The sequence below is a fragment of the Heptranchias perlo genome, chromosome 4 (assembly GCF_035084215.1).
Source record: "Heptranchias perlo isolate sHepPer1 chromosome 4, sHepPer1.hap1, whole genome shotgun sequence".
NCBI classification, from domain to species: Eukaryota; Metazoa; Chordata; class Chondrichthyes; order Hexanchiformes; family Hexanchidae; genus Heptranchias; species Heptranchias perlo.
Genome location: NC_090328.1, coordinates 137,288,803 through 137,316,774, shown reverse-complemented (window position 1 = coordinate 137,316,774; position 27,972 = coordinate 137,288,803). Strand labels below are relative to the sequence as shown.

The 27,972-nt window shown below is 43.0% G+C and overlaps 1 protein-coding gene across 8 annotated transcripts in view; it reads left to right on the top strand.

Moving 5' to 3' along the window:
* The window catches only part of LOC137321296 (nuclear factor 1 B-type-like), a 333,533-nt gene that overhangs the window by 244,997 nt on the left and 60,564 nt on the right, over positions 1–27,972 (top strand). For all 8 annotated transcript variants that reach the window (XM_067983673.1, XM_067983674.1, XM_067983671.1 and 5 more), the window contains 2 exons: positions 8,661–8,789; positions 9,903–10,090. In XM_067983673.1, coding sequence (XP_067839774.1) covers positions 8,661–8,789; positions 9,903–10,090 — 317 coding nt within the window. The remainder of the gene's footprint in view (positions 1–8,660; positions 8,790–9,902; positions 10,091–27,972) is intronic.

The window sequence follows — 27,972 nt, the reverse complement described above, 5'->3', positions numbered from 1 at the left end:
ATATTTATAGAAGCTTTTACAGTCAGTTTTTATGTTTCCCGCTAGTTTACTCTCATACTCTATTTTTTCCCTCTTAACCAATCTCTTTGTTCTCCTTTGCTGAATTCTAAACTGTTCTCGATCCTCAGGCTTGCCGCTTTTTCTGGCAATTTTATATGTCTCCTCTTTGGATCTAATACTATCCCTAATTTCTTTTGTAAGCCATGGTTGAGCCACCTTTCCTGTTTTATTTTTGCGCCAGACAGGAATGAATAATTGTTGTAATTCCTGCACACATTCTTTAAATATTAGCCATTGCCTATCCACCGTCATCCCTTTTAGTAAAGTTCCCCAATCTATCCTAGCCAACTCACACCTCATACTTTCGTAATTTCCTTTATTTAGATTCAGGACCCTAGTTTCGGATTCGACTACTTCTCTCTCCATCTTAATGAGGAATTCTATCATGTTATGGTCACTCTTCCCTAAGGGACCCCGCACAACAAGATTATTAATTAATCCTTTCTCATGCACAATACCCAGTCTAGGATCGCCTGTTCTCTAGTTGGTTCCTCAATGTATTGATCTAGAAAACCATCACGTGCACATTCCAGGAATTCCTCCCCACAGTGATATTGCTAATTTGGTTTGACCAATCTATATGTAGATTAAAGTCACCCATGATTACAGTTGTATCCTTCTTAAATGCATCTCTAATTTCCTGTTTAATGCCCTCCCCTAGATCTCCACTACTGTTTGGGGACCTATAGACAACCCCCACCAACGTTTTCTGGCCCTTGGTGTTTCTTAGCTCCACCCATACAGATTCCACATTGTGATTTTCCGAGCCAGTATCCTTCCTCACTATTGCATTTATTTCCTCCTTTACTAACAACGCTACCCCACCTCCTTTCCCTTTTTGCCTGTCCTTCCTAAATATTGAATACCCCTAGATGTACAGTTCCCATCCTTGGTCACCCTGCAGCCATGTCTCCGTAATCACAACTATATCATAACCATTAATATCTATCTGCGCTGTTAATTCATCTACCTTATTGCAAATGCTCCGTGCATTAAGACACAATGCCTTTAGACTTGTCTTTTTAAGACTGCTAGCCATCTTAGTTTTATTTTGCATAATGGCCCCATTTGTTTTTTGCCCTTGTTTTCTCTGCCTTCCACTATTGCTTCTTCCCTTTCTGTCTTTTGTTTCTATCCTTGTTTCCCCCTCCTCTGACTCCCCGCTCAGGTTCCCATCCCTCTGCCACTCTAGTTTAAACCTTTCCCAACAGCACTAGCAAACACCCCCGCGAGGACATTGGTCCCGGTCCTGCTCGGGTGTAACCCGTCCCGCTTGTACAGGTCCCACCTTCCCCAGAACCGGTCCCAATGTCCCAGGAATCTAAATCCCTCCCTCCTACACCATCCCTGCAGCCACGCATTCATCCTGTCTATTCTCCTGTTCCTATACCCACTAGCCTGTGGCACTGGTAGTAATCCTGAGATCACTACCTTTGAGGTCCTGCTTTTTAATTTATCTCCGAACTCTTTAAATTCACCTTGCAGGACCTCATCCCTTTTTTTACCTATGTCGTTGGTACCGATATGGACCACGACTACTGGCTGTTCACCCTCCCCCTCCAGAATGCCCTGTAGCCGCTCCGTGACATCCTTGACCCTAGCACCAGGGAGGCAACATACCATCCTGGAGTCACATTTGCCGCCGCAGAAACTCCTATCTGTTCCCCTTACAATTGAACCCCCTATCACTGTAGCCCTGCCACTCTTCTTCCTCCCCTCCTGTGCAGCAGAGCCACCCGTGGTGCCGCGAACTTGGCTCTTGCTGCTTTCCCCTGATAAGCCATCTCCCCCAACAGTATCCAAAGCGGTATATCTGTTTGAGAGGGAGATGGCCCCAGGGGACTCCTGCTCTACCTGCCTAGTCCTTTTACTCTGCCTGGCGGTCACCTATTTCCTTTCTGTCTGCGTAATCTTTACCTGCGGTGTGACCACCTCACTGAACGTGCTATCCACAATAGTCTCAGTATCACGGATGCTCCACAGTGAATCCACCCGCAGCTCCAGCTCCGAAATGCGGTTAGTCAGTAGCTGCAGCTGGACACACTTCCTGCACACATGGTCGCCAGGGACACTGGTAGTGTCCATGACTTCCCACATAGTGCAGGAGGGGCATATCATGGGTGCGAGCTGTGCTGTCATGACTTGCCTTAGATTAATCTCGTTAGTTACTCCCTTTAAGGAGATTACTCCTTTAAATTACTTTTAATTTGGAGAATGTTAACTACACGAGGGACCTTGATTCACTAAAAAACACTACTTGCTATAAGACCTGCAGACCTTACCTTTCTTTTTACTTTAGTTACTGTTGAATAGTAGAAATATTCACCTGAGCCTACTTACCAATCAGGTGCCTCCCCTGTGTCGCGTCACTTTCTGATTCATGACGTCGCTTCGAACTCCGTCGCAGCTGTTGCCTGAAGGCCCTGCTCCCTCTGCTCCGAAATCCTACCTTTTTATGGGACGCTCCCTCTGCTCCGAAATCCTGCCTTTTTATGGGACGCTCCCTCTGCTCCGAAATCCTGCCTTTTTATGGGACGCTCCCTCTGCTCCGAAATCCTGCCTTTTTATGGGACGCTCCCTCTGCTCCGAAATCCTGCCTTTTTATGGGACGCTCCCTCTGCTCCGAAATCCTGCCTTTTTATGGGACGCTCCCTCTGCTCCGAAATCCTGCCTTTTTATGGGACGCTCCCTCTGCTCTGTTCTGCTCCTCTCGGCTGTTTTCGGCACTCCCAGCTGTTTTCGGCGCTCCGAAATCCCGCCTTTTTATGGGACGCTCCCTCTGCTCTGTTCTGCTCCTCTCGGCTGTTTTCGGCGCTCCGAAATCCCGCCTTTTTATGGGACGCTCCCTCTGCTCTGTTCTGCTCCTCTCAGCTGTTTTATTGAAACAGCCGGCCCAGAGGATCAGATCCGGCAGTTGTTCTCTTGGGGTGTCATGGGGTGTCAGGTTCATGTCTGAACCAGTCACATGTGTAGGCATTGGAGGGGGTCTTATGTATAACATTCATTGTACTCTCTGGAGAGACAACGATCTATGTGACTATTCCTTGCAGTTCGCTGGTGCAGGTCATACACTCTGAGGTGCTATTGGTCAGTGTTATTGAACACAGAATTGACCAAATGTGGTCTTGGAAGCCCTGTGCAAGTGTGTTGTTCAGGCTGACCCACAAGGCATCCTTTGAAGCAGTGGTAGCTGCCACTATAGAAGCCACCAATGTCCTTAGTGCACTCCCTCCTCTTGCACATTGTTTCTGTAGAAACATCCTCAACTGTCACTTTCAAAAGGGTGTTCTGCATGTCCTGAGCAACTTCCTGCAATGTGTTACAGATGCATGCAATGGACTGCTCCCACTTCTCCCAGAATCTCAACCATATGATATACATGGGAACTGTCTCCATTCCCTGCGCCTGACCCTAACCCTAATGCTTCCTAATTATTGCTGTTTTGAAGACCGAGCCTGTGAGATCTGGGTTACTAGGATCCTCCACCCACCATCGAGGAACATCGTTCACCCCCTCTTTCCCTCTCAAGTCCTCATGCTTACTAGTGCTCAGTGCTTAACCCAGTGAAAACCCTTCTGACTCACTGACTACATCCTCCCAAATGGTTGTGCTCTGGGCTGGTGCTGGAGTAGATGAGATGCTATGATGGGGGTGGTGAGAATGTGGCAAGAGTTGTGAGTCTGGACGTGCCTGCATGGTCATGGAGTGGCCGGTCGCTTCCTCCAAGGCATCCTACAATGTGAAACACAGAAGAGCTTGTTTAGCTGTGCACAAGGTGACATTTCCACTTGAACAAATGGTGGTCGAGTGTAAGGACATGACAATACTTTGAGAAAACACATGAGGATGACACTATTTATAATGTGCCTTGCCCAGCCTTTACCAACTTCTCTTGCCACCTCACCTCCATCCTCTCCTGTCTATTTGCCCATTATCTGCAGAGCTTCCTCTTTGTGTGGACTCTGGAGTTTCAGTCGTGGTGTCCTCCTGTACTTGTATTTCTCTGGCACTGGTTATGTGCGCCCCTTTCATTTGTCGGGAGAGAAGACAATGTTAAAGGAATATGAGTGACATGGACACTTATTTCCCCCATATGAGCACATGCATCCCAAGATGTTGAGAGCTACAGGTTCTTTGTCCCTTTAAATGAATTGTCCTTTGAAGACGAATAGAATCCCTTGTGGCAGGTAATGTGAATTCACAGAGTGGTTTTGAGTTACCTTTGGTTCTTTTGCCAATCACCTTAAATCAATGTCCTCTGGTTCTTGACCCTTCCGCCAATGGGAACAGTTTCTCTCTATCTACTCTGTCTAGACCCTTCATGATTTTGAACACCATGATCAAATCTCCTCTCAACCTTCTCTGTTCCAAGGAGAATAAACCCAGCTTCACCAGTCTATCCATGTAATTTAAGTCCCTCATCCGTGGAACCATTCTAGTAAATCTTTTCTGCACCCTCTGTAAGGCCTTCACATCTTTCCTAAACTGCGGTGCCCAGAACTGGACACAATACTCCAGTTGTGGCCGAATTAGTGTTTTATAAAGGTTCATCATGACTTCCACACTTTTGTACTCTCTGCCTCTATTTATAAAGCCCAGGACCCCGAATGCTTTTTTAACCGCTTTCTCAACCTGCCCTGCCATCTTCAACGATTTATGCACATATACCCCCAGATCTCTCTGTTCCTGTACCCCTTTTAGGATTGTGCCCTCTTGTTTATATTGCCTCTCCTCATTTTTCCTACTGAAATGCATCACCTCGCATTTTTGCGCATTAAATTTAATCTGCCACGTGTCTGCCCATTCCACCAGCCTGTCTATATCCTCTTGAAGTCCATCACTATCCTCCTCACTGTTCACTACCCTTCCAAGTTTTGTGTCTTCCGCAAATTTTGAAATTGTGCCCTGTACTCCCAAGTCCAAGTCATTAATATATATCAAGAAAAGCAGTGGTCCCAGCACTGACCCCTGGGGAACACCACTGTACACCTCCCCCAAGTCTGAAAAACAACCGTTCACCACGACTCTCTGTTTCCTGTCATTTAACCAATTCTGTATCCATGTTGCTATAGCCCCCTTTATTCCATGGGCCGCAATCTTAATAGCAAACCTACCATGTGGCACTTTATCAAATACTTTTTGAAAACCCATATACATCACATCAACTGCATTGCCCTCATCTACCCTCTCTGATACCTCATCAAAAAGCTCTATCAAGTTAGTTAAACACGATTTGCCTTTAACAAATCTGTGCTGGCTTTCCCTAATCAATCCACACTTGTCCAAGTGACTGTTAATTCTGTCCCGGATTATCGTTTCCAAAAGTTTCCCCACCACCCAGGTTAAACTGACTGGCCTATAGTTGCTGGGTTTATCCTTACATCCTTTTTTGAACAAGGGTGTAACATTTGCAATTCTCCAGTCCTCTGGCACCACCCCCGTATCTACGGATGTTTGGAAGATTATGGCCAGCACCTCCGCAATTTCCCCCCTTACTTCCCTCAGCAACCTAGGATGCATCCCATCCGGACCGGGTGACTTATCTACTTTAAGTACGGCTAGCCTTTCTAGTACCTCTTCTTTCTCAATTTTTAGCCCATCCAGTATTTAAACTATATCTTCCTTTACCGAGACTCTGGCAGCATCTTCTTCCTTGGTAAAGACAGATGCAAAGTACACATTTAATACCTCAGCGATGCCCACTGCCTCCATGAGTAGGTCCCTATGGTCCTTTATGGTCCTTAATCGGCTCCACCCCTCCTCTTACTACCAGTTTACTGTTAACATGTGTTAAAATAGTGTGGCTTTATCACGTGACAAGGACAATTACCAAAATCGAGCTATCCACTATATCTCTGTAACAAGCAAATGTTAAGCAGTGGCTGAGAGAGTGTAATAGAAGACGCAAATTCTAATAAATTCTACCAAACTACTCTGAAGAGGGGTTCACAACATGCCATAAATCAGTAGAGTAAAGCTCGAATATGAAAACCCAGAATACTGGTGTTGTAGTGTTGTTCACGGTAAGTGGAGTGATGCTGAATTAGCTGAGGGGAGCACAAAACTGCTGAAAGGATTTGGCAAGAAGTTCGTGGGAGATGTGCTCAGAGACAGTGAAGTAAGTGAATTTTGATTTGTTCAATGAGCCAATCAGGATTTTTTTTATGATGGACATTTTGTATGTGTGACAAATATATGCTAGATGTAATTTTCTTAATATTTTATATATGAAACATTCAAGAACTGGAGCAGTACAAAAAAGAGCCATGAGGTTGATCCTAGTGTCAAAGATCTGAGAAAAATTGGAAAACCTCTTGAGCTTTTCAGCCTTGGAAAGAAGCATCTGAGAATTGATCTTATTGAGCTTTATAAATCGTTCAGGGGATGGAAAAGGTAAATGCAGAAAATTACTGCAAACTAAATTATGACAGTGGGCTACAGGTTCAAAATAGTAAAAGGCACATTTAGGGCTGATATCAGAAAGTTCTTCTTCAATGAAGAGCGACCAACATATGGAATAGATTCCTATATAGAGTAGTGGAGGCAAAAACCGAATGGACTTTTTCATCCATGATTTACTTGTGATCTCCATTGCTTATGGATAAAAGTTTTTTTTAAAAACCCATACAAACTGATAAAGTATTTTATTCCTTTCCCAGTCATGCTAATGAATAAATCTGTGGATATAATGTGCTACAGTTGCATAAATAAACAATCCCTTGAATGTAGTCAGAGCATTTTCCTATCAGAATTATCTCAGATAAAGTTTAAAGTTCATGCTTACTTTGTATTGATGTTTTCATACAGAAAAAAACAAATTCACAGTTGCCTTCACAATCCTGATAATAGTGTTACAAATTTCAGGTCAGCCATAGGTATGCTTTGAGGTTCAGTGGTGATGGTCACTCCCATAAGTGATCCCTGGGTCTTATGTACAGGAGAGTGCCTGTACTGCCCAATACCTGATGCTGATGTAACCTAGGGGGAGGGGGGGATAACAATAGCACCTTCCTATGGTCCAAACTGGATATGATGTCTTTCACATGTGCCCTCATATATACTTCTCCAATCTTTCAGTAGGTGGGCTGAAAATACTTTAGTGAGATGAGGCCAGGTATGAATCATTAAACTGCTTTATTTCACAGACAGCAAGCGAATGTACAGTTACAATCAAAACACACTTTCTTCACTTAGCTTCAAACTTCTCCTTGTTAATAAGAAAAACAATAAACCACACAGCCCTGTTCGTGAGCTAAATACATACTCTGAAACAAACCAAATCTTATATGTACTTGGTTTGCACTAGTCTTACAATAAACTTCGTAAGCTTGTCTTGCCTTTCTCTCAACAGACCATCCTGTTGGCTGACTTTCAACATGGGTTTTCTCTCCTATTTTGAAACTTCTGACCACAAGAAGTTGGGGGGAGTGGGAGGCTCTCCCTCTAACTTCTTCCTTGTTAAGTGATTCACCGGTCGGCCTGTCAATAAAATCAGCTGCCTTCTCCCCCACCCAAGAATGAGTTCTCCAAAGACACACCATGCACTGCTCTCTTATCTTTAGCACTCTGTTCCCAGATTAATATTTCCCCACATAATTGGCACAAGCCTTGGCTTATTGGTAGCCTCTGAGTCAGAAGGTTGTGGGTTCAGGACACACTCCAGAGTCTTGAGCATTTAAGCAGAGACTAATACTCCAGTGCAGTATTGAGGGGGTGCTGCACTGTTGGAGGTGCCGTCTTTCGAATGAGATGTTGAACCGTGGTCCTCTCTGCCCTCTCAGATGGACGTAAAATATCCCATGGTACTATTTGAATAAGGGCAGGGAGTTCTCCCGCTGTCTTGGGCCAATATTTATTCCTCAACCAACACCATTAAAACAGATTATCTGATCATTATCTCATTGCTGTCTGTGGGACCTTGTTGTGCGCAAATTGGCTGCCATGTTTCCCTACTTTGCAACAGTGACTACACTTCAAAAAAGTACTTCATTGACTGTAAAGCATCTTAGGACATCTTGTGGTCGTGAAAAGAGCTATATAAATGCAAGTTATTAAAAAGCAGGATGGCAGCACAGTTATTTTCAGTGAGTATTTGTAGCAGTTTCATTGGTTCACCTTTTGCTCTTTGCTGTTTGTTGGTGGCAGATTCTGGATTGCTAGTTTTTGAACTTCACGTGTGGCACTTTCTGTTCCCATGTCCTCCATGTTGATTGGTACATGTTGGGTTAGGGTTAGGGTTAGGGTGTTGGTGAGCCAATCAGCTGCAAACGTGATGTCCTTCCAAGTGTGACAATTTGAACTGTAATGAAAATGTATTAGATGCAAGACTTTATAGATAGATATACAGGTTAGTATTGCTTGCCTTTTCAGAATTGTCCAGGTAGAATTTTATTAACTATCTTCCTTTGCTATCTTTTGTTTGCACTTTAGTTCATCACAGGCAGAGGTGATTCACAATAATAGTACCAGACCGTGGTAATAGTGGATTCTCCTGACAGTAAGACAGGGTTTTACTGAAACAATGCACTGTTCTAAGGTGGCCTAATACTCCTGTATATAAGTATTTACCTGTTTTCATATTTCTATCTATGACTTGGTAGAAATGTCATCTCCTACAATGAAGAAGCCCGAGAAGCCAATGTATAGTGGCCCTACGTCTCCACAAGGTTCATCACCACGACTGAGCACTTTCCCACCGCATCATCACCCCGGCATCCCAGGACACAGTGGTAATTCAATTCATACTTTTAGTACTGGGCTTTATCTGTGTTTTAATAAGTGTAAACTAATTGGAAAATACAGTTGATATACCATCTTCTCAGGTACCTTTTGACGATGCACAGTGTTTTTTGATCAATGCAGATTTATGCTTAATCAGGCTGGGGAGATTTCATTTCAACCAGGAACATTCCACTTGACAGCTTTGACTGTAATACAGTGCAAAATAAAGGCACAGTAGTGAGTACATTCAGTACTGGTGATGGTCAATATTCAGAGCTTGGCTGCCTTGTGTCCACTTGTGTTTTGAGCTGTGCTCTATATCTAGAAGCTTGAGGGGAAACCCAGCTATCTGTTACCCCTCTGGAGTGGACCTCCTGATGCTTGAATCCCTGCAGGAGTACTGATAACATAGTTGCTGAAAGAAGGCAGAATAAGAAATAAAGAAATAGGGAGCACCAGACATCACCTGTACTCCACTGTATCGACTTACATTGTCTTCATATACATATAGACTCGACATCAAATACAACTAATGGAACGTTTGCGATAAAATGAGAGTTTTTCCTGGAAGGTTCAGTATTGACAATTACTGAAAGTAGAAGAGCAAAATGTTCCTATTTTTAAACCAAAAACTTTATCCCAGGCGGTAGTATCTTGAATTTTATGTATTCAGTCCTTGATGGATGTGGCTACTTTTCCCTAAAATATTGTTGAATTATCCTCTTCTAGATAGTACCTCACTGAAAGGGCTATGTGAAAAGAACAAACCAATGCGCTCCAGTGACATCAATCAAGGGGAATAGTACACTTTTGATTTAACAGGCTTAAACAACCAAAATAGCAAATCTATTAAACTGATTACAAACCAGTACAGAAGAGTGATTGAATGCCTAGGGTTTGCTCTGTTAAAATAATTACTGTGCTAAATTATACTCCCTTAAGTCAATTTTCCACTGGGATATATCCAGAAGCCTTTATTAAACTAATATTGCACACAGAGATAGTGTTGGCTGTTACAGGAGCTGAAAATATGAGTGCTGCAAAGTCTGTGTTAAGACCAGTAGAGTGCAGAAATTTAAAAGTATAGAAAATCTATTTATTTTTTTCTTTTCTACTTCTAGTCATCTCAACGAGAAGCCCACCTCCTCCATCACCGCTACATTTTTCAGCATCCTCCATTCTTCCTCCTGCTCCCAGTACTTACTTCTCGCACCCAACGATCAGATACCCACCACATCTTAACCCTCAGGACTCGGCGAAGAACTTTGTACAACTTGGCTGTGGCCCGTCCAATCCACAAACAAGCCAGGTTAGTTGCTTCATGCTGAACTGTGAATATTTACACGTCTCAATTGACAAATGAAAGGCTGTCATTTTGCAACAGTCGTGTTGGAAGTACAGGCTGGTGAACTATATTTTATTTATTTCTTTAAGTGGTTAGATCATAAAAATAAAAACTGACTGTAAAGCGGAAAACCACATACGAAGAAGACACTTCCAACTTTGCCTTTGTTAGGTGCATTGTATTTACTGTTAATTTGTGGGGCGGGGTGGGGGTATGGTGCCTGCCGACACTCTCCTAAATAGGTAGCTTCTAGAAACAGTTCACCAGTCAATACAGCAACATGAACAACAACAACTTGCATTTATATAGCGCTCTTAACTTGGTAAAGTAGCCCAAGGCGCTTCATGGGAGCGTTATCAAACAAAATTTGTCACCAAGGAGATCTTAGGACAGGTGACCAAAAGCTTGACCATGGAGGTAGGTTTTAAGGAGCATCTTAAGGGAGGAGAGAGAGGTGGGGAGGTTTAGGGAGGGAATTCCAGAGCTTAGGGCCTAGGTGGCTGAAGGCATGGCCGCCAATGGTGGAGTGATAAAAATTAGGGATGCACAAGAGGCCAGAATTGGAGGAGTGCAGATAGCTTGGAGGGTGTAGAGCTTGAGGAGGTTACAGAGATAGGGAGGGGTGAGACCATGGAGGGATTCGAAAACAAGGATGAGAATTTTAAAATTGAGGCATTATCGGACCGGGAACCAATGTAGGTCAGTGAGCACAAGGGTGATTGGTGAACGGGACTACAGACAGCAGAGATTTGGATGAGCTCAAGGTTATGGAGGGGGCAAGGTGGTGGCCGGCCAGGAGGGCATTGGAATAGTCAAGTCTAGAGGTAACAAAGGCATAAATGAGGGTTTCAGCAGCAGATGAGCTGAGGCAGAGGCGGAGACTGGCGATGGTACAGAGGTGGAAGTAGGTGGTCTTGGTGATGGAGTGGATATGGGGTCGGAAACTCATTTCAGGGTCAAATAGGACACCAATGTTGTGAATGGTCTGTTTCAGCCTCAGACAGTGGCCATGGAGAGGGATTGAGTCATTGGCTAGGGAACGGAGGTTATGGCAGGGATCGAAGACAATGGCTTTGGTCTTCCCAATATTTAGTAGGAGGAAATCTTTGTTCATGCAATGTCGGACAAGCAGCGTTGCAAATCAGAGGCAGTGGAGGGGTTCAGAGAGGTGATGGTGGGGTGGAGCTGAGTGTCGTAAGCGCACATGTGGAACCTGACGTGTTGTCGCTGAGGAGCAGCAAATAGATGAGAAATAGGAGGACGCCAAGGATAGATCTAAAGTAGATCGACCTATAGTACTAAAAGAGGTAGCCATGGAAATAGTGGATGCATTGGTTGTCATCTTCCAAAATTCTATAGATTATGGAACAGTTCCTGCAGATTGGAGGGTGGCAAATGTAATCCCACTATTTAAAAAAGGAGGGAGAGAGAAATCAGGGAACTACAGACCGGTTAGCCTAACATCAGTAGTAGGGAAAATGCTGGAGTCTATTATAAAGGATGTGATAACAGGATACTTAGAAAATATCAACGGGATTAGACAAAGTCAACATGGATTTATGAAAGGGAAATCGTGTTTGACAAACCTACTGGAGTTTTTTGAGGATATAACCAGTAGAATAGATAAGGGAGAACCAGTGGATGTGGTTTATTTGGATTTTCAGAAGGCCTTTGATAAAGTCCCACATAAGAGGTTAGTGTGCAAAATTAAAGCACATGGGATTGGGGGTATTTTACTGACATGGATTGAAAATTGGTTAACAGACAGGAAACAGAGAGTAGTAATAAATGGGTCTTTTTTGGGGTGGCAGGCAGTGACTAGTGGGGTACCGCAGAGATCAGTGCTTGGGCCCCAGCTATTCACAATATATATCAATGATTTGGATGAGGGAACCAAATGTAATATTTCCAAGTTTGCTGATGTCACAAAACTAGGTGGGATCATGAGTTGTGAGGAGGATGCAAAGAGGCTTCAAGGCGATTTAGACAAGTTGAGTGAGTGGGCAAATACATGGCAGATGCAGTATAATGTGGATAAATGTGGAGTTATCCACTTTGGAAGGAAAAACAGAAAGGCAGAGTATTATTTAAATGGTGATAGATTGGGAAATGTTGATGTACAAAGGGACCTGGGTGTCCTTGTACACCAGTTACTGAAAGCAAACATGCAGGTGCAGCAAGCAGTTAGGAAGGCAAATGGTATGTTGGCCTTCATTGCAAGAGGATTTGAGTATAGGAGCAAGGATGTCTTACTGCAGTTATACAGGGCCTTGGTGAGACCACACATGGAGTATTGTGCGCAGTTTTGGTCTCCTTACCTAAGAAAGGATATAATTGCCATAGAGGGAGTGCAGCGAAGGTTCACCAGACTGATTCCTGGGATGGCAGGACTTTCGTATAAGGAGAGATTTGAGTCGACTAGGCCTGTATTCACTCGAGTTTAGAAGAATGAGAGGGGATCTCATTGAAACATATAAAATTCTGACAGGGCTAGACAGACTGGATGCAGGGAGGATGTTTTCCCTGGCTGGGGGGGTCCAGAACGAGGGGTTACAGTCTCAGGATACAGGGTAGGACATTTTGGACTGAGATGAGGAGAAATTTCTTCACTCAGAGGGTGGTGAACCTGTGGAATTCTCTACCACAGAAGGCTGTGGAGGCCAAGTCACTGAATATATTTAAGAAGGAGCTAGATAGATTTCTAGACACAAAAGGCATCAAGGGATATGGGGAGAGAGTGGGAATATGGTATTGAGATAGAGGATCAGCCATGATCATATTGAATGGTGAACCCTAATGCTCGAAGGGCCAAATGGCCTACTCCTGCTCCTATGATCCATGGGGGACTCCTGAGGCAATGGTGCGGGAGTGGGAAGAGAAGCCATTGCAGGTGATTCTCTCTAGGTGGCTGCTGACACCGATTTTGCTGTAACTGGTATGGACACTTGCTTGACACACATAGAGCTCTTTTGGGCCATGGGTTTAAATGGTTTCAAGAAATCAACAGCAGAAATAAACTCCCAAACTGTGTCAGCTGCTGTAAGGAGTACAAATATCCTTAAACCTTTCAACCAATGTTAATGTCAGCACTGACAATTAACACTTATGTACGTTCAGATTCCAAAAGCCCTCCTGAGTTATCTAGTGGCCTGTTAAGATTGTGTTTACAATTACATTAATTTGTGCGTATTTAACAACTTGTGGTCTGAATACAAACACAGGTTTCTTCTAAGAAATGTATCATAGTAGTAGTTTTAATCGGTTATGTTTCTGTGTAAGGTTACTGAGGTCTTTTGCAAACCTATTACCCCCATCATTATTAAACTACAGTGACTTCCTGTCCCTCAGTGTATCGGCATTAAGGTCCCCATCTCCATTTACAAATCCCTCCACAGCCTCACTCCATCTTATCTGGGCAATTTTCTCCAGTTTTTTTTCCCCTATGCTCCCCCCATTCTAAATTACTGCTCTTCCCCAACAGTCCCCTCCTTCCCATTTTAGAACACTGCTCTTCCTCGTTCCCTCTGCACCCTCCCACTCTGGATTAAAATTCCTCTCCATGCCCTTCGCTCCTTCCCACTCTCGATCAGTCTTATCCAACAGAAATCGCTGACTACCCACAGGTGTGGCTATGGCAACACCACTTTAGCCACATGCACTAATTTTAGTGGACCACACCTTACATATACTTACACAATACGGTAAATGTGCTTCACTGTGTATGTTTATTTAACAAGCATCTACCACCATTGAGTGACCAAGGAAGTAAAACACACACAATGATCAAAAAAAACACTCGCACATTCTGCTCTTCCTCATAACATTTTATCAACAAATGCACAGAAAGGTTAAAGGTATGCGAATATGAGTGTTGTGATCACATGTCCAACGACTGTGTCTGGTGCTCATTTATTAATTAAACAATCAGAAATGCAACCTGGATTCCTAATTAATCACATGTGGCTACTCGTTAACATTTTGGATAACACTGCTCCAAATAACTGCTCCTCCCCATTCCCTCCCCTCCTTCCCACTCTAGATAACTGCTCCTCCCAATTCCCTCCTCTTCCCACTCTAGATAACTGCTCCTTCCCATTTCCTCCCCTCTTTCCCACTCTAGATAACTGCTCCTCCCCATTCCCTCCCCTCTTTCCCACTCTAGATAACTGCTCCTCCCCATTCCCTCCCCTCCTTCCCACTCTAGATAACTACTCCTCCCAATTCCCTCCTCTTCCCACTCTAGATAACTGCTCCTTCCCATTTCCTCCCCTCTTTCCCACTCTAGATAACTGCTCCTCCCCATTCCCTCCCCTCTTTCCCACTCTAGATAACTACTCCTCCCAATTCCCTCCCCTCCTTCCCACTCTAGATAACTGTCCCTCCCATTCCCTCCCATCATTCCCACATGGTTACTGCTCCTCCCTATTCCCTCCCCTCCTTCCCACTCTAGATTACTACTCCTCCCCTTTCCCTCTGTTCCCTCCCACTATTGATTACTACTCCTCCCTATTCCTTCCCCTCCCTTCCCTTCTAGATTACTGCTCCTCCCTATTCCCTCCCCTCGTCCCACTCTAGATTACTACTCCTCCCCATTCCCTCTGTTCCCTCCCACTATTGATTACTACTCCTCCCTATTCCTTCCCCTCCCTTCCCTTCTAGATTACTGCTCCTCCCCATTCCTTCCTTCCTTCCCACTGTGGATTGCTGTTCCTTCCCAATCCCCTCACTCTTCCCACTCTGGATTTCTGCTCCTCCTTGTTCTCGTTTCTTTGCACTATTAGAAGGCAATATTTGAGTCATTACCCTTTTAAGGTCTTCAGAACTCGCTGTTAAGGCTACTTCACCTTCCTGCCTCTCTCCTTTCCTTCGAAGGCCTGTTTAAAAACCTTCTCCCGCCCATATAAAGCACTTCCAGCTGCCTTTGTGCGTGAGGAGCATTATATAAGTGCAAGTTGCTGTCATTACTTGATTTTATGACGTAGCATCATTTGTAATTTAACAGCAAACTTCTTTGCTTATTATTTTTTCTGGCGAGGTTGTCAACACTCTATGTCATTTGAACCTAGAGTTTGTGGCTGCACTCCAGTTACTCCTAATCCAAGATTATTCATTTTTTTTAAAAAAACTGTTCCGCACACAGCTTTTATGTCATGTGATTGGACATGATGGCTTCCCAGCAATTATGATGCTTGACCTACCTTGTATCATTGAATTAAAAATGGATCTTGCCCAGGTGGATTGGAATCAAAAATTGGTGGGCAAACTAGTAATTGAACAAAGGGAGGCTTTCAAGAAGTAGTTGGTTCAGGTACAGAGTAGACACAATCCTACGAGGGGGAAAGGAAGGGCATCCAAAGCTAGAGCTCCCTGCATGACGAAAGATATAGAGATTAAAATGAAATTAAAGAAGGAGGCTTATGATGAATATAAGGTTCATAATGCAGGAGAGAACCAGGCTGAATACAGAAAGCACAGAGGAGATCTAAAAAAGGGAATAAGAGGGGCAAAGAGAGAGAGTATGAGAATAGATTAGCAGCTAACCTAAAAGAGAATCCAAAAGTCTTTTATAAGCATATAAATTGTAAAAGGGGAGTCAAAGGAAGGGTGGGACTGATTAGGGACAAAAAAGGAGATCTTCTTGTGGAGGCAGAGGGCATGGCTGAGGTACTAAATGAATACTTCACATCAGTCTTCACTAGAGAAGAGAATGCTGCCATTGTAGCAGTAAAGGAGGTGGTAGTAACAATATTGGATAGGATAAAAATAGATTAAGAGGAGGTACTTAAAAGATTGGCAGTATTCAAAGTAGAAGAGTCACCCGGTCCAGATGGGATGTATCCTCGGTTACTGAGGGAAGTAAGGGTGGAAATTGCAGAGGCTCTGGCCACAATCTTCCAATCCTCCTTAGATATGGGGATGGTGCCGGAGGACTGGAGGATTGCAAATGTTACACCCCTGTTCAAAAAAGGGGAGAGGGAAAAACCCGGCAATTACAGGCCAGTCAGCCTAATGTCGGTAATGGGAAACTTTTAGAGACGATAATCCGGGACAAATTAATTGTCATTGAGAAAAGTATGGGCTAAAATAAATGAAAGTCAGTTTGGATTTATCGAAGGAAAATCGTGTTTGACTAACTTGATTGAGTTATTTGATGAAGTAATGGAGAGGGTTGATGAGGGTAGTGCGGTTGATGTTGTGTATATGGACTTTCAAAAGGAGTTCGATAAAGTAGCACATAATAGACTTGTTAGCAAAATTAAAGCCCATGGGATTAAAGGGACAGTGGCAGCGTGGATACAAAATTGGCTAGGGGACAGAAAGCAGAGAGTAGTGGTGAAAGGTTGTTTTTCAGACTGGAGTGAAGTCCAGTGGTGTTCCCCAGGGGTCAGTATTAGGGCCACTGGTCTTTTTTATATATATATTAACGACCTGGACTTGGGTATAGAGGGTATAATTTCAAAGTTTGCAGATGACATGAAACTTGGAAATGTAGTAAACAATGTGGAGTATAGTAACAGACTTCAGGAGGACATAGACAGACTGGTGAAATGGGCAGACACATGGCAGATGAAATTTAATGCAGAGAAGTGTGAAGTGATGTATTTTGGTAAGAAGAATGAGGAGAGGCAATATAAACTAAATGGTACAATTTTAAAGGGGGTGTAGGAACAGAGAGACCTGGGGGTGCACATACACAAATCTTTGAAGGTGGCAGGACAAAATGAGAACACTGTTAAAAAAGCATATGGGATCCTGGGCTTTATTAATAGAGGCATAAGAGTACAAAAGCAAGGAAGTTACGCTAAACCTTTATAAAACACTGGTTAGGTCTCAGCTGGAGTAGTGTGTTCAAAAATGTTTTATAAATACATAAAGAGCAAGAGAATAACTAAGGAAAGAATAGGGCCTGGTGGAGTCCAAAAAGGTAACCTATGTGTGGAGGCGGAAGATGTGGGTATGGTTCTTAATGAATACTTTGCCTGTGTCTTCACAAAAGAGGGGGATGATGCAAACATTGTAGTTAAGGAGGAGGAATGCAAAATATTGGATGGGATAAACATGGTGAGACAGGCAGTATTAAGGGGATTAGCAACTTTGAAAGTAGATAAATCACCAGGGCCAGATGAAATGTATCCCAGGCTGTTAAAAGAAGCAAGGGAGGAAATAGCAACTATCATTTTCCAATCCTCCCTGGCCACAGGCATGGTGTCGGAGGATTGGAGGACTGCTAACATTGTACCGTTGTTTAAAAAGGGAGCGAGGGATAGACCGAGTAATTATCGGCCAGTCAGTCTAACCTCGGTGGTGGGCAAATTATTGGAATCAATTCGGAGGGACAGGATAAACCGTCATTTAAAAAGGCACGGGTTAATCAAGGACAGACAGCATGGACCTGTAAAAGGGATTTCATGTCTGACTAATTTGATTGCATATTTTGAGGAGGCAACAAGGAGGTTCGATGAGGAGATTCACCAGGATGTTACCAGGGCTGGAGCGCTTCAGCTATGAAGAGAGACTGGGAAGATTGGGTTTGTTTTCCTTGGAGCAGAGGAGGCTGAGGGGGGACATGATTGAGGTGTACAAAATTATGAGGGGCACAGATAGGATGGATACTAAGGAGCTTTTTCCCTTCGTTGAGGGTTCTATAACAAGGGGACATAGATTCAAGGTAAAAGGCGGGAGGTTTAGAGGGGATTTGAGAAAGAACTTTTTCACCCAGAGGGTGGTTGGAGTCTGGAACTCACTGCCTGAAAGGGTTGTGGAGGCAGGAACCCTCACAACATTCAAGAAGCATTTGGATGAGCACTTGAAATGCCATAGCATACAAGGCTACGGACCAAATGCTGGAATATGGGATTAGAGTAGACAGGGCTTGATGGCCGGCGCGGACACGATGGGCCGAAGGGCCTCTATCCGTGCTGTATAACTCTATGACTCTATGAGGGTAACGCGTTTGATGTAGTGAACATGGATTTTAGCAAGGTTTTTGACAAGGTCCCACATGGCAGACTGGTCAAAAAAAGTAAAAGCCCATGAGATCCAAGGGAATGTGGCAAATTTGATCCAAAATTGGCTCAGTGGCAGGAAGCAAAGGGTAATGGTTGACGGGTGTTTTTGTGACTGGAAGGCTGTTTCCAGTGGGGTGCCGCAAAGCTCAGTACTCGGTCCCTTGCTTTTTGTGGTATATATTAATGATTTGGACTTGAATATGGGGGGCTTGATCAAGAAATTTGCAGATAATACAAAAATTGGCGATGTGGTTGATAGTGAGGAGGAAAGCTGTAGACTGCAGGAAGATATCGATGGACTGGTCAGGTGTGCAAAAAAGTGGCAAATGGAATCCAATCTAGAGAAATGTGAGGTAATGCATTTGGGGAGGGCAAATAAGTCAAGGGAATACACAATAAATGGGAGGATACTGAGAGGTATAGAGGAATGAGGGACCTTGGAGTGCATGTCCACAGATCCCTGAAGGTAGCAGGACAGGTAGATAAGGTGGTTAAAAAGGCATATGGGATACTTTCCTTTATTAGCTGAGGCACAAAATATAGGAGCAGGGAGGTTATGCTAGAACTGTATAAAACACTAGTTAGGCCACAGTTTGAGAACTGCGTACAGTTCTGGTCACCACATTACAGGAAGGATGTGATTGGACTAGAGAGGGTACAGAGGAGATTTACGAAGATGTTACCAAGGCTAGAGAATTTTAGCTCTGAGAAAAGATTGGATAGGTGGGGTTATTTTCTATGGAACAAAGGAGGCTGAGGGGAGATTTAATTGAGGACTCGATAGACTGGATAAGACGGACCTATTTCCTTAGCAGATGGGTCAGTGACCAGTGGGCAGAGATTTAAAGTAATTGGTAGAAGGATTCGAGGGGAGCTGAGGAGAAATTTTTTCACCCAGAGGGTGGTGGGGGTCTGGAACTCATTGCCTGAAAGGGTGGTAGAGGCAGAAACCCTCATCGCATTTAAAAAGTACCTGGATATACACTTGAAGTGTTGTAACCTACAGGGCTACGGACCAAGTGCTGGAAAGTGGGATTAAGCTGGATAGCTCTTTTTCAGCCAGCACTGACACGATGGGCCGAATGACCCCCTTCTGTGCCGTAACTTTCTATGATTCAATGAATTCTGGGCACCACACTTTAGGAAGGATGTCAAGGCCTTAGAGAGTGTGCAGAAGAGATTTACTAGAATGATGCCAGGGATGAGGGACTTCAGTTATGTGGAGAGACTGGAGAAGCTGGGATTGTTCTCCTTAGAACAGAGAAGGTTAAGAGGAAATTTGAGAGAGTTGTTCAAAATCATGAATGGTTTTGACAGAGTAAATAAAAAGAAACTGTTTCCAGTGGCAGAAGGGTCGGTAACCAGAGGACACAGATTTAAGGTGATCGGCAAAAGAGCCAGAGGCGACATGAAGAAACATTTTTTTTCTGCAGCGAGTCTTAATGATCTGGAATGCACTGCCTGAAAGGGTGGTGGAAGCAGATTCGATAGTAACTTTCAAAAGGGAATTGGATAAATACTTGAAGGGAAAATGTTTACAGGGCTATGGGGGGAGAGCAGGGGATTGGGACTAAATGGATTGCCATTTTAAAGAGCTGGCACAGGCCAAATGGCCTACTCCTGCGTTGTACCTACTATGATACTGTGACGTGAAATGAAGACATTCTTATTATGTTCACTGTGGTGAAAAGTTCAAATACCAGGGGGTACAGAATAATGATGAGGATGTCTCTGTAATCTCCTCCAGCCCTACAACCCTCTGAGATCTCTGTGCTCCTCCAATTCTGGCCTCTTGTGCATCCCCGATTTTAATTGCCCCATCATTAGTGTCCGTGCCTTCAGCTGCCCAGGCCCTAAACTCTGGAATTCCCTCCCTAAACCTCTCCACCTCTCTACCTGTCCTCCTTTAAAATTCCCCTTAAAACATTCCTCTTTGACCAAGCCTGTCCTAATATCTCCTCGTGCGGCTCAGTGTCGAATTTTGTTTGAAAATTGCTGCTGTGAAGCACCTTGGGACGTTTTTAAAGGCTCTATATAAAATGCAAGTTGTTGTTGTAAGGTGAGACGTGGAGTGTTTTTAATGCAAAGGATAATAAACAGATGGGATAAAGTACCAAGGAAGACCTGTGAAGTAGGCAATGTGAATGGGTTCAAGTGGACACATTTCTGGTGAGAGGAGGGATCTGATGGGAAACTGTGTCGGTGGGGTCGTCCACAAGAAGGGATGAGCTTATTCAGCCAAATGGCTTTTTCCTGTTCTTGAAGTTTCTTACATTCGTAATGGGGCAGAAATCGCTCGCGAAATAACAGTGAGCTCAAGAGCGCTCACCGTTATTAGTAGCGCAGTGGAGGAGCAAGTTCGCACATGCACAGTGAAACGTGGAAATCGGGAACTTGCACCTGCTGGTTCGCCGGTGTTATGACAGCTTCGAATTAAAGGTGTTTTGCACACTGCAATCAGAGAAATCATTGAAAAAGTGCAAATTTGCTTATGTGCCCAGCTGGAAAGTAACTAATGTTGCCACGAAACAGGTACGCTTAAAAATATCAGGTCTAAACTAAGTTTTAACAGCGCGGTAAGTCTTAATGACTGCTAAACAACTAAAAATTAACTTTTAAAAATGTGGAGTCTCATTACTCCTTATTTTATTAGTTTTTGGTCATAAAAAAAATTTAATTAAAAAATGTATTTTTTTTTACTTTTCCCTTCTGTCGCTCTTATTCAATTATTTCTTACCCTCTTTTTTTCGCTGTCTATAACTATTTTTACGTTGATTTTAATGTTGTACTTTTCACTTCCTGGTTTAACGTTCCAAGCCTGCAGAGACAGTGAACGCAGCTTGTCAAAAATGCTGCAGTCTGATTGATCGAGAGGAGAGCTCGATCCTCTTGCTTCTCCCAGGGTCCTAGCTTCCCCTGAACTGACGCTGGGCTCTTCCCCGCTTCCTATTAGAGGAAATACCCGAAGAATAGAGTTGGTGGGTTAGTATAAATGTATGGAGCAGCGAGCACTGTTGGTTCGCCTCTCCGAGCAATTTCTGTCCCATTGAGAAAAGAAATTCTGCTTTTTTTATGCCGTGAGTTATTACAATGTTATTCTACATACAGATATTTTACATATTTTACAAACATAGCTGGTCTCTTTTGTTACAAACAGTATGTCATGGCTGAATCATTTCTTCCTTATAATTTGAGCTGCGGTCCTTACTCTAATTACTCTTGTAAGGAATCTTACAACACCAGGTTATAGTCCAACAGTTTTATTTGAAAATCACAAGCTTTCGGAGGCTTTCTCCTTCCTCGATGAAGGAGAAAGCCTCCGAAAGCTTGTGATTTCAAATAAAACTGGTTGGACTATAACCTGGTGTTGTAAGATTCCTTACATTTGTCCACCCCAGTCCATCACCGGCATCTCCACATCATAATTACTCTTCAGCAGGAACTAGGGAAAAAGTTTGCTGCAGGACTTGGAATAGGTAGGTTTGGCTGTAGTATTCTTGGCCTAACTGGTCAGAATACCTTAAGGCAGAGGCCATCACCAGTAGTCATGAGGGGGTTAAATAGTTTGTTAAATCTATTCCATATTAGCTTATAACATGTAATTGGAACAAACGACAGGAGGAAATTATGAAGGACGAGTTAAATATCTCCAATTGTTGAATGGCAAACTGCCATTGAATTCTCTGCTAGCCTGGCCTTTCTTCATTTCCTATAAAACTTAATTAAAATATTTCATAAATTAACTCTAAATTAAGTCACTGTGCACAAAGGGGAACCTCATAAAATTCAGTCATTGTTGTTACTGCAACAGTCTGGGTAGGATTACATTTTTGAAGAAAAAAAAAGAAAAACAGATGGAGGTCACAGGGTAAGAAGTTTCATTTAGTAACTCTTGTATTATAAGTGATGAAAATGGAGAAGTTAGATGGATGATCATCCCGTTGTATTGATAATTGGATCCTGTTTTATGGGAGCTTCTGATAATTCCGCAGCTGAGGAATGTGGTGATTGGGTGAAGTAAAAAACAAAAACTATAACTGCAGTTCATTTTCAGTAAACGGTCCACATCACGAGTCACATTCTAGAGCGCACTTACCATCAAACCTGGAGAATAATTTGGATGTCATCCCTTTTGGAAAGATCATTGTATGAAATCTGTATGCCGCACCCCCGATTAAAGACAGTCTTACCTCAATCCTGCCTAAAACTTGTGCAAGAGCTGCTGAAACCCACTACCACTTTATGTTCCACTTGCATGTTTTAATGGGGTAGAAATCATTCGGAGCGGAGAACCAACACTCCTCGCCACTCCATACATTTATACTAACCCACAAACTTCGGCCACTTCCTCTAGTAGGAAGTGAAGAGGAGCCCAGCGTCAGTTCAGGGGAAGCTAGGACCCTGGGAGAAGCGAGAGGATGGAGCTCTCCGGTCGACCAATCAGATCGCAGCATTTTAGACAGCTGCGTTCACTGTCTCTGCAGGCTTGGAACGTTAAACCAGGAAGTGACATTTTAAATTAATGTAAAAACAGTCGTAGACAGCAAGAAAAAGAGAGGGCAAGAAATAATTGAATTAAATAAAAGAGACAGAAGGGAAAAGTAAAGAAAAAGTTTTAATTTTTTAATTTAAAAAAAAACATTTTTTAATGACCAAAAACTATTAAAATAAAGAGTAATGAGACTGCACATTTTTAAAAGTTAGTTTTTAGTTGTTTGGCAGTCATTTAGACTGTCAAAACTTAGTTTAGACCTGTATTTCTAAGTGTACCTGTTTGGTGGTATAATTAGCTATTTTCCAGCTGGGCAGATAAGCAAGTTTGTACTTTTCAGTTGTTTTTTTGATTACAGCGTGCAATATCCCTTTATTTTGAAGCTGTCATATCACCGGCGAACCACTAGGAGCAAGTTCCGGATTTCCACATTTCACTGTGCACGTGCTGGAACTTGCTCCTCCATCTCGCCACTAACAACGGAGAACGCTGTTGAGCTCACCGTTATTTTGGGAGCAATTTCTGCCCCATTATGTCTAATCTAATGTTGACGAGGGTTGGCGGGGAGCAGTAGCTAAAGTGTATTAATTGTATTTTGTAAAATCACTTCACAACCTTCACGCAGAAGCTTACTTCAGTTCTAACCAATAAATGGCCCTTGAGAGAAAAGTAGGGATATACTGAACTATTGAGGTAAATTTTTGTCCTCATCACCTGGGCAGTAATCTGGCAGAGCAGACCCCCCACCCATTGTATAACCCACCGAATTTTTATTCTGTTGAAATCAACGCAATGAAAATTGGGAGGGTTCGACAACAAGCGAGTGATCCACTCCACCAGATTGCCACCAAAACTAACACATAGTCACACAGCAGAATTGTTTTGTCTTGTCAATACTTATCTTGAACAAATCCTCTCAAAACAGTGAAAACCAGAGTAACCAGTAAAATCGCTATTCTAATTTGTTTCAACATACAATCATAGAATTTCACAGCACAGAAGGAGGCCATTCGGCCCATTATGCCTATGCGGACTCTCTGAAAGAGCTTTCCACTCAGTCCCATTCCCCTACTCTAACCTTTTAAATTTTTCTTTGACAAATATTTGTCCAATTCCCTTCTATCGTGTTTAACTGGCTTGATAGAGTATTTTGATGAGGTACCTGAGAGGGTAGATGAGGGCAGTGCAGTTGATGTGGTGCAGTTGATGGACTTTCAAAAGGTGTTTGATCAAGTGCCGCATAATAGGCTTGTCATCAAGATTGAAGCCCATGGAATAAAAAGGGCAATGGGAGCAGGGATACAGAATTGGCTAAATATCAGGAAACGGAAAGTAATGGTGAACGGTTGTTTTTCGGTCTGGAGGGAGGTGTACAGTGGTGTTCCCCAGGGGTCAGTGCTGGGACTCCTGCTTTTCTTGATATATATTAATGACTTGGACTTGGGTGTACAGGGCACAATTTCCAAATTTGCAAATGACACAAAACTTGGAAGTGTAGTGAACAGTGAGGAGGATAGTGATAGACTTCAAGAGGATATAGACGCGCTGGTGACATTGGCGGACATGTGGCATATGAAATTTAACGCAGAAAAATGTGAGGTGATACATTTTGGTAGGAAGCATGAGGAGAGGCAATATAAACTAGAGGTCACAATTCTAAAAGGGTGCTGGAACAGAGAGATCTGGGGGTATATGTGCACAAATCATTGGAGGTGGCAGGGCAGGTTGAGAAAGTGGTTAAAAAGGCATACGGGATCCTGGGCTTTATAAATAGAGGCATAGAGTACAAAGGTATGGAAGTCATGATGAACTTTTATAAAACACTGGTTCAGCCACAACTGGAGTATTGTGTCCAGTTCTGGGCACCGCACTTTAGGAAGGATGTGAAGACCTTAGAGAGGGTGCAGAATAGATTTACTAGAATGATTCCAGGGATGAGGGACTATAGTTACGGGTTAGGATCTGGAATGCACTGCCCAAGGGGGTGGTGGAGGCAGATTCAATCATGGCTTTCAAAAGGGAACTGTGTCAGTACTTGAAAGGAAAACAAAATCCAGGGCTAAGGGGATAGGGCAGGGGAGTGCAACTAGCTGGATTGCTCTTGCATAGAGCCGGCACGGACTCGATGGGTCAAATGGCCTCCGTCCATGCTGTAACCTTCTATCAGTCTGTAAGGTGTTGTGAATTCTGCTTCCACAACTGTTTCTGGGAAGGCACTCTATGTCCTAACAAACCTCTGCAAAAAATATTTCTGTTACGCTCTCCTTTTGTTCTTTTGGTGATGATGTTGAATTTATGCTTTCATGGTTACTGACTCTCTGACCAATGAAAATTGTTTTTTTTTCATTCAATATTATCATAGTCCTAGTATCATAGTAGGTACAGCACAGGAGAAGGCCATTTGGCTCATTGTACCTGTGCGGCTCTTTGAAAGAACTATCAAATTAGTCCCATTCTCCTGCTTTTTCCCCATAGCCCTGTGATGTTTTTTCCTTCAAGTATTTATCCAACTTTGGAAGTTATCCCCTTTTAGAAGTTACTATTGAGTCTGCTTCCACCACCCTTTCACTCAGTGTATTCCAGATCATTACAACTCGCTATGTACAAAATGTTTCCTCATGTCACCTCTAGCTCTTTTGCTGATCATCTTAAATCTGTGTCCTCTGGTTATCAACCCTTCTGCCATTGGAAACAGTTTCTCCTCATTTACTCTATCAAAACCCTTCATGATTTTGAACACCTCTATCAAATCCCCCCTTAACCTTCTCTATTCTAAGGATAATGACCCCAGCTTCTCCAGTCTCTCCACATGAATGAAGTCCCTCATCCCTGGAATCATTCCAGTAAATCTCTTCTGCACCCTCTCTAAGGCCTTGACATCCTTCCTAAAGTGCGGTGCCCAGAATTGAACACAATAGTCCAGCTGAGGCCTAACCAGTGTTTTATAAAGGTTCAGCATAACTTCCTTGCTTTTGTACTCTATGCCTCTATTAATAAAGGCCAGGATCCCATATGCTTTTTTAACAGCCTTCTCAACTTGTCCTGCCACCTTAAAAGATTTGTGTATGTGCATCCCCAGATCTCTCTGTTCCTGTACCCCTTTTAAAATTATACAATTTAGTTTATATTACCTCTCCTCATTCTTCCCACCAAAATGTATCACTTCACACTTTCCTGCTTTAAGTTTCATCTGTCATGTGTCTGCCAATTTCACCAGTCTGTCCTCCTGAAGTCTGTTACTATCCTCCACATTATTTACTACATTTCCGAGTTTTGTGTCATCTGCCAACTTTGAAATTCTACCCTCTATACCCAAGTCCAGGTCATTAATATATATCAAAAACAGCAGTGGTCCTAATACTGACCCCTGGGGAACACCATTCTATTCTTCCCTCCAGTCTGAAAAACAACCTTTCACCACTACACTCTGCTTTCTGTCCGTTAGCCAATTTTGTATCCATGCTGCCACTGTCCCTTTAATCCAATGGGCTTTTATTTTGCTGACAAGTCTATTATGTGGTACTTTATTAAATGCCTTTTGAAAGTCCATATACACAACATCAACCGCACTACCCTCATCAACCCTCTCCATTACTTCACCAAAGAGCTCAATCGAGTTAGTCAAACATGATTTTCCTTCAACAAATCTGTGTTGACTTTCATTTATTAGCCCATTACTTTCAAATGCCATTTAATTTTGTCCCAGATTATTGTCTCTAAAAGTTTCCCCATCACCGACGTTAGGCTGACTGGCCTGTAATTGCCGGGTTTATCCCTCTCCCCTTTTTTGAACAGGGGTGTAACATTTGCAATCCTCCAGTCCTCCAGCACCATCCCCATATCTAAGGAGGATTGGAAGATTGTGGCCAGAGCCTCTGCAATTTCCACCCTTACTTCCCTCAGTAACCTAGGATACATCCCGTCTGGACCGGGTGACTTTTCTACTTTGTGTACTGCCAATCTTTTAAGTACCTCCTCTTTATCTATTTATATCCTATCCAACATATCACTACTACCTCCTCCTTTACTGCTACATTGACATCATCTTTTTCTCTTATGAAGACGGATGTGAAGTATTCATTTAGTACCTCAGTAATGCCCTCTGCCTTCAAAAGAAGATCTCCTTTTTTGTCCCTAATCGGCCCCATCCTTCCTTTGACTGCTCTTTTACTATTTATATGTTTATAAAAGACTTTTGGGTTTCCTTTTTATCTTAGCTGCTAATCCATTCTCATAATCTCTCTTTTGCCCCTCTTATTCCCTTTTTTAGACCTCCTCTGTACTTACTGTATTTATCTTGGTTCTCTACTGTATTATGAACCTTACATTCGTCATAAGCCTCCATTTCCTGTTTCATTTTAATCTCTATATCTTTAGTCATCCAGAGAGCTCTAGCTTTGGATGCCCTTCCTTTCCCCCTCTTGGGATTGTGTCTACTCTGTACCCGAACCATCTCCTCCTTGAAGGCCTCCCATTGTTCAATTACTGTTTTGCCCACCAATTTTTGATTCCAATCCACCTGGGCAAGATCCCTTTTTAACTCACTGAAATTTGCCCTCCCCCAGATAAGCATTTTCACATTTGATTGTTCCTTGTCCTTTTCCATAACTATTCTGAACCTAATGATATTATGATCACTGTTCCCCAAATACCCCCCTACTGAAACATGCTCCACCTGCCCCACTTCATTCCCCAGGACTAGATCCAGTACTGTTTCTTTCTGGTTGGGCAGGAAACACGCTGTTCCAGAAAGTTCTCTTGAACACATCACAAATTCCTCCCCCTCTTTGCCCTTTACACTGTTACTGTCCCAGTCTATATTGGGATAATTGAAGTCCCCCATTATCACTACTCTGTAGTTCTTCCATCCTTCTGTAATTTGCCTGCAAATTTTCTCATCTATCTCCTTCCCACTTTTTGGTGACGTATAGTACACAGCCAGTAGCATGGTAACTCCTCTATTGTTCCTTAATTCTAACCAAATAGATTCTGTCTTTGGCCCCTCAACTACATCATCCCTTTCCAGTGCTATAATAGTGTCTTCGATCAATACTACCACCCCTTCCCCTCCTTTCTTTCCTTCCCTATCTTAACCTGACTATCTTGTAGCCAGGAATATTAAGTACCCAATCCTCCCCTACTTTGAGCCAGGTCTCTGTTATTGCCACTATATCATAGTCCCATGTGGCGACTTGAACCTGCAGCTCACCAACCTTATTTACCACACTACGTGCATTTACACACATGCACTCCATTCTCATCTTAGACTGCCTCGCATTTGCCCCCTGTCTGATCCCTCTTATTTCTGAATGATTCACTTTATCAAAACCCCTTATAATTTATGA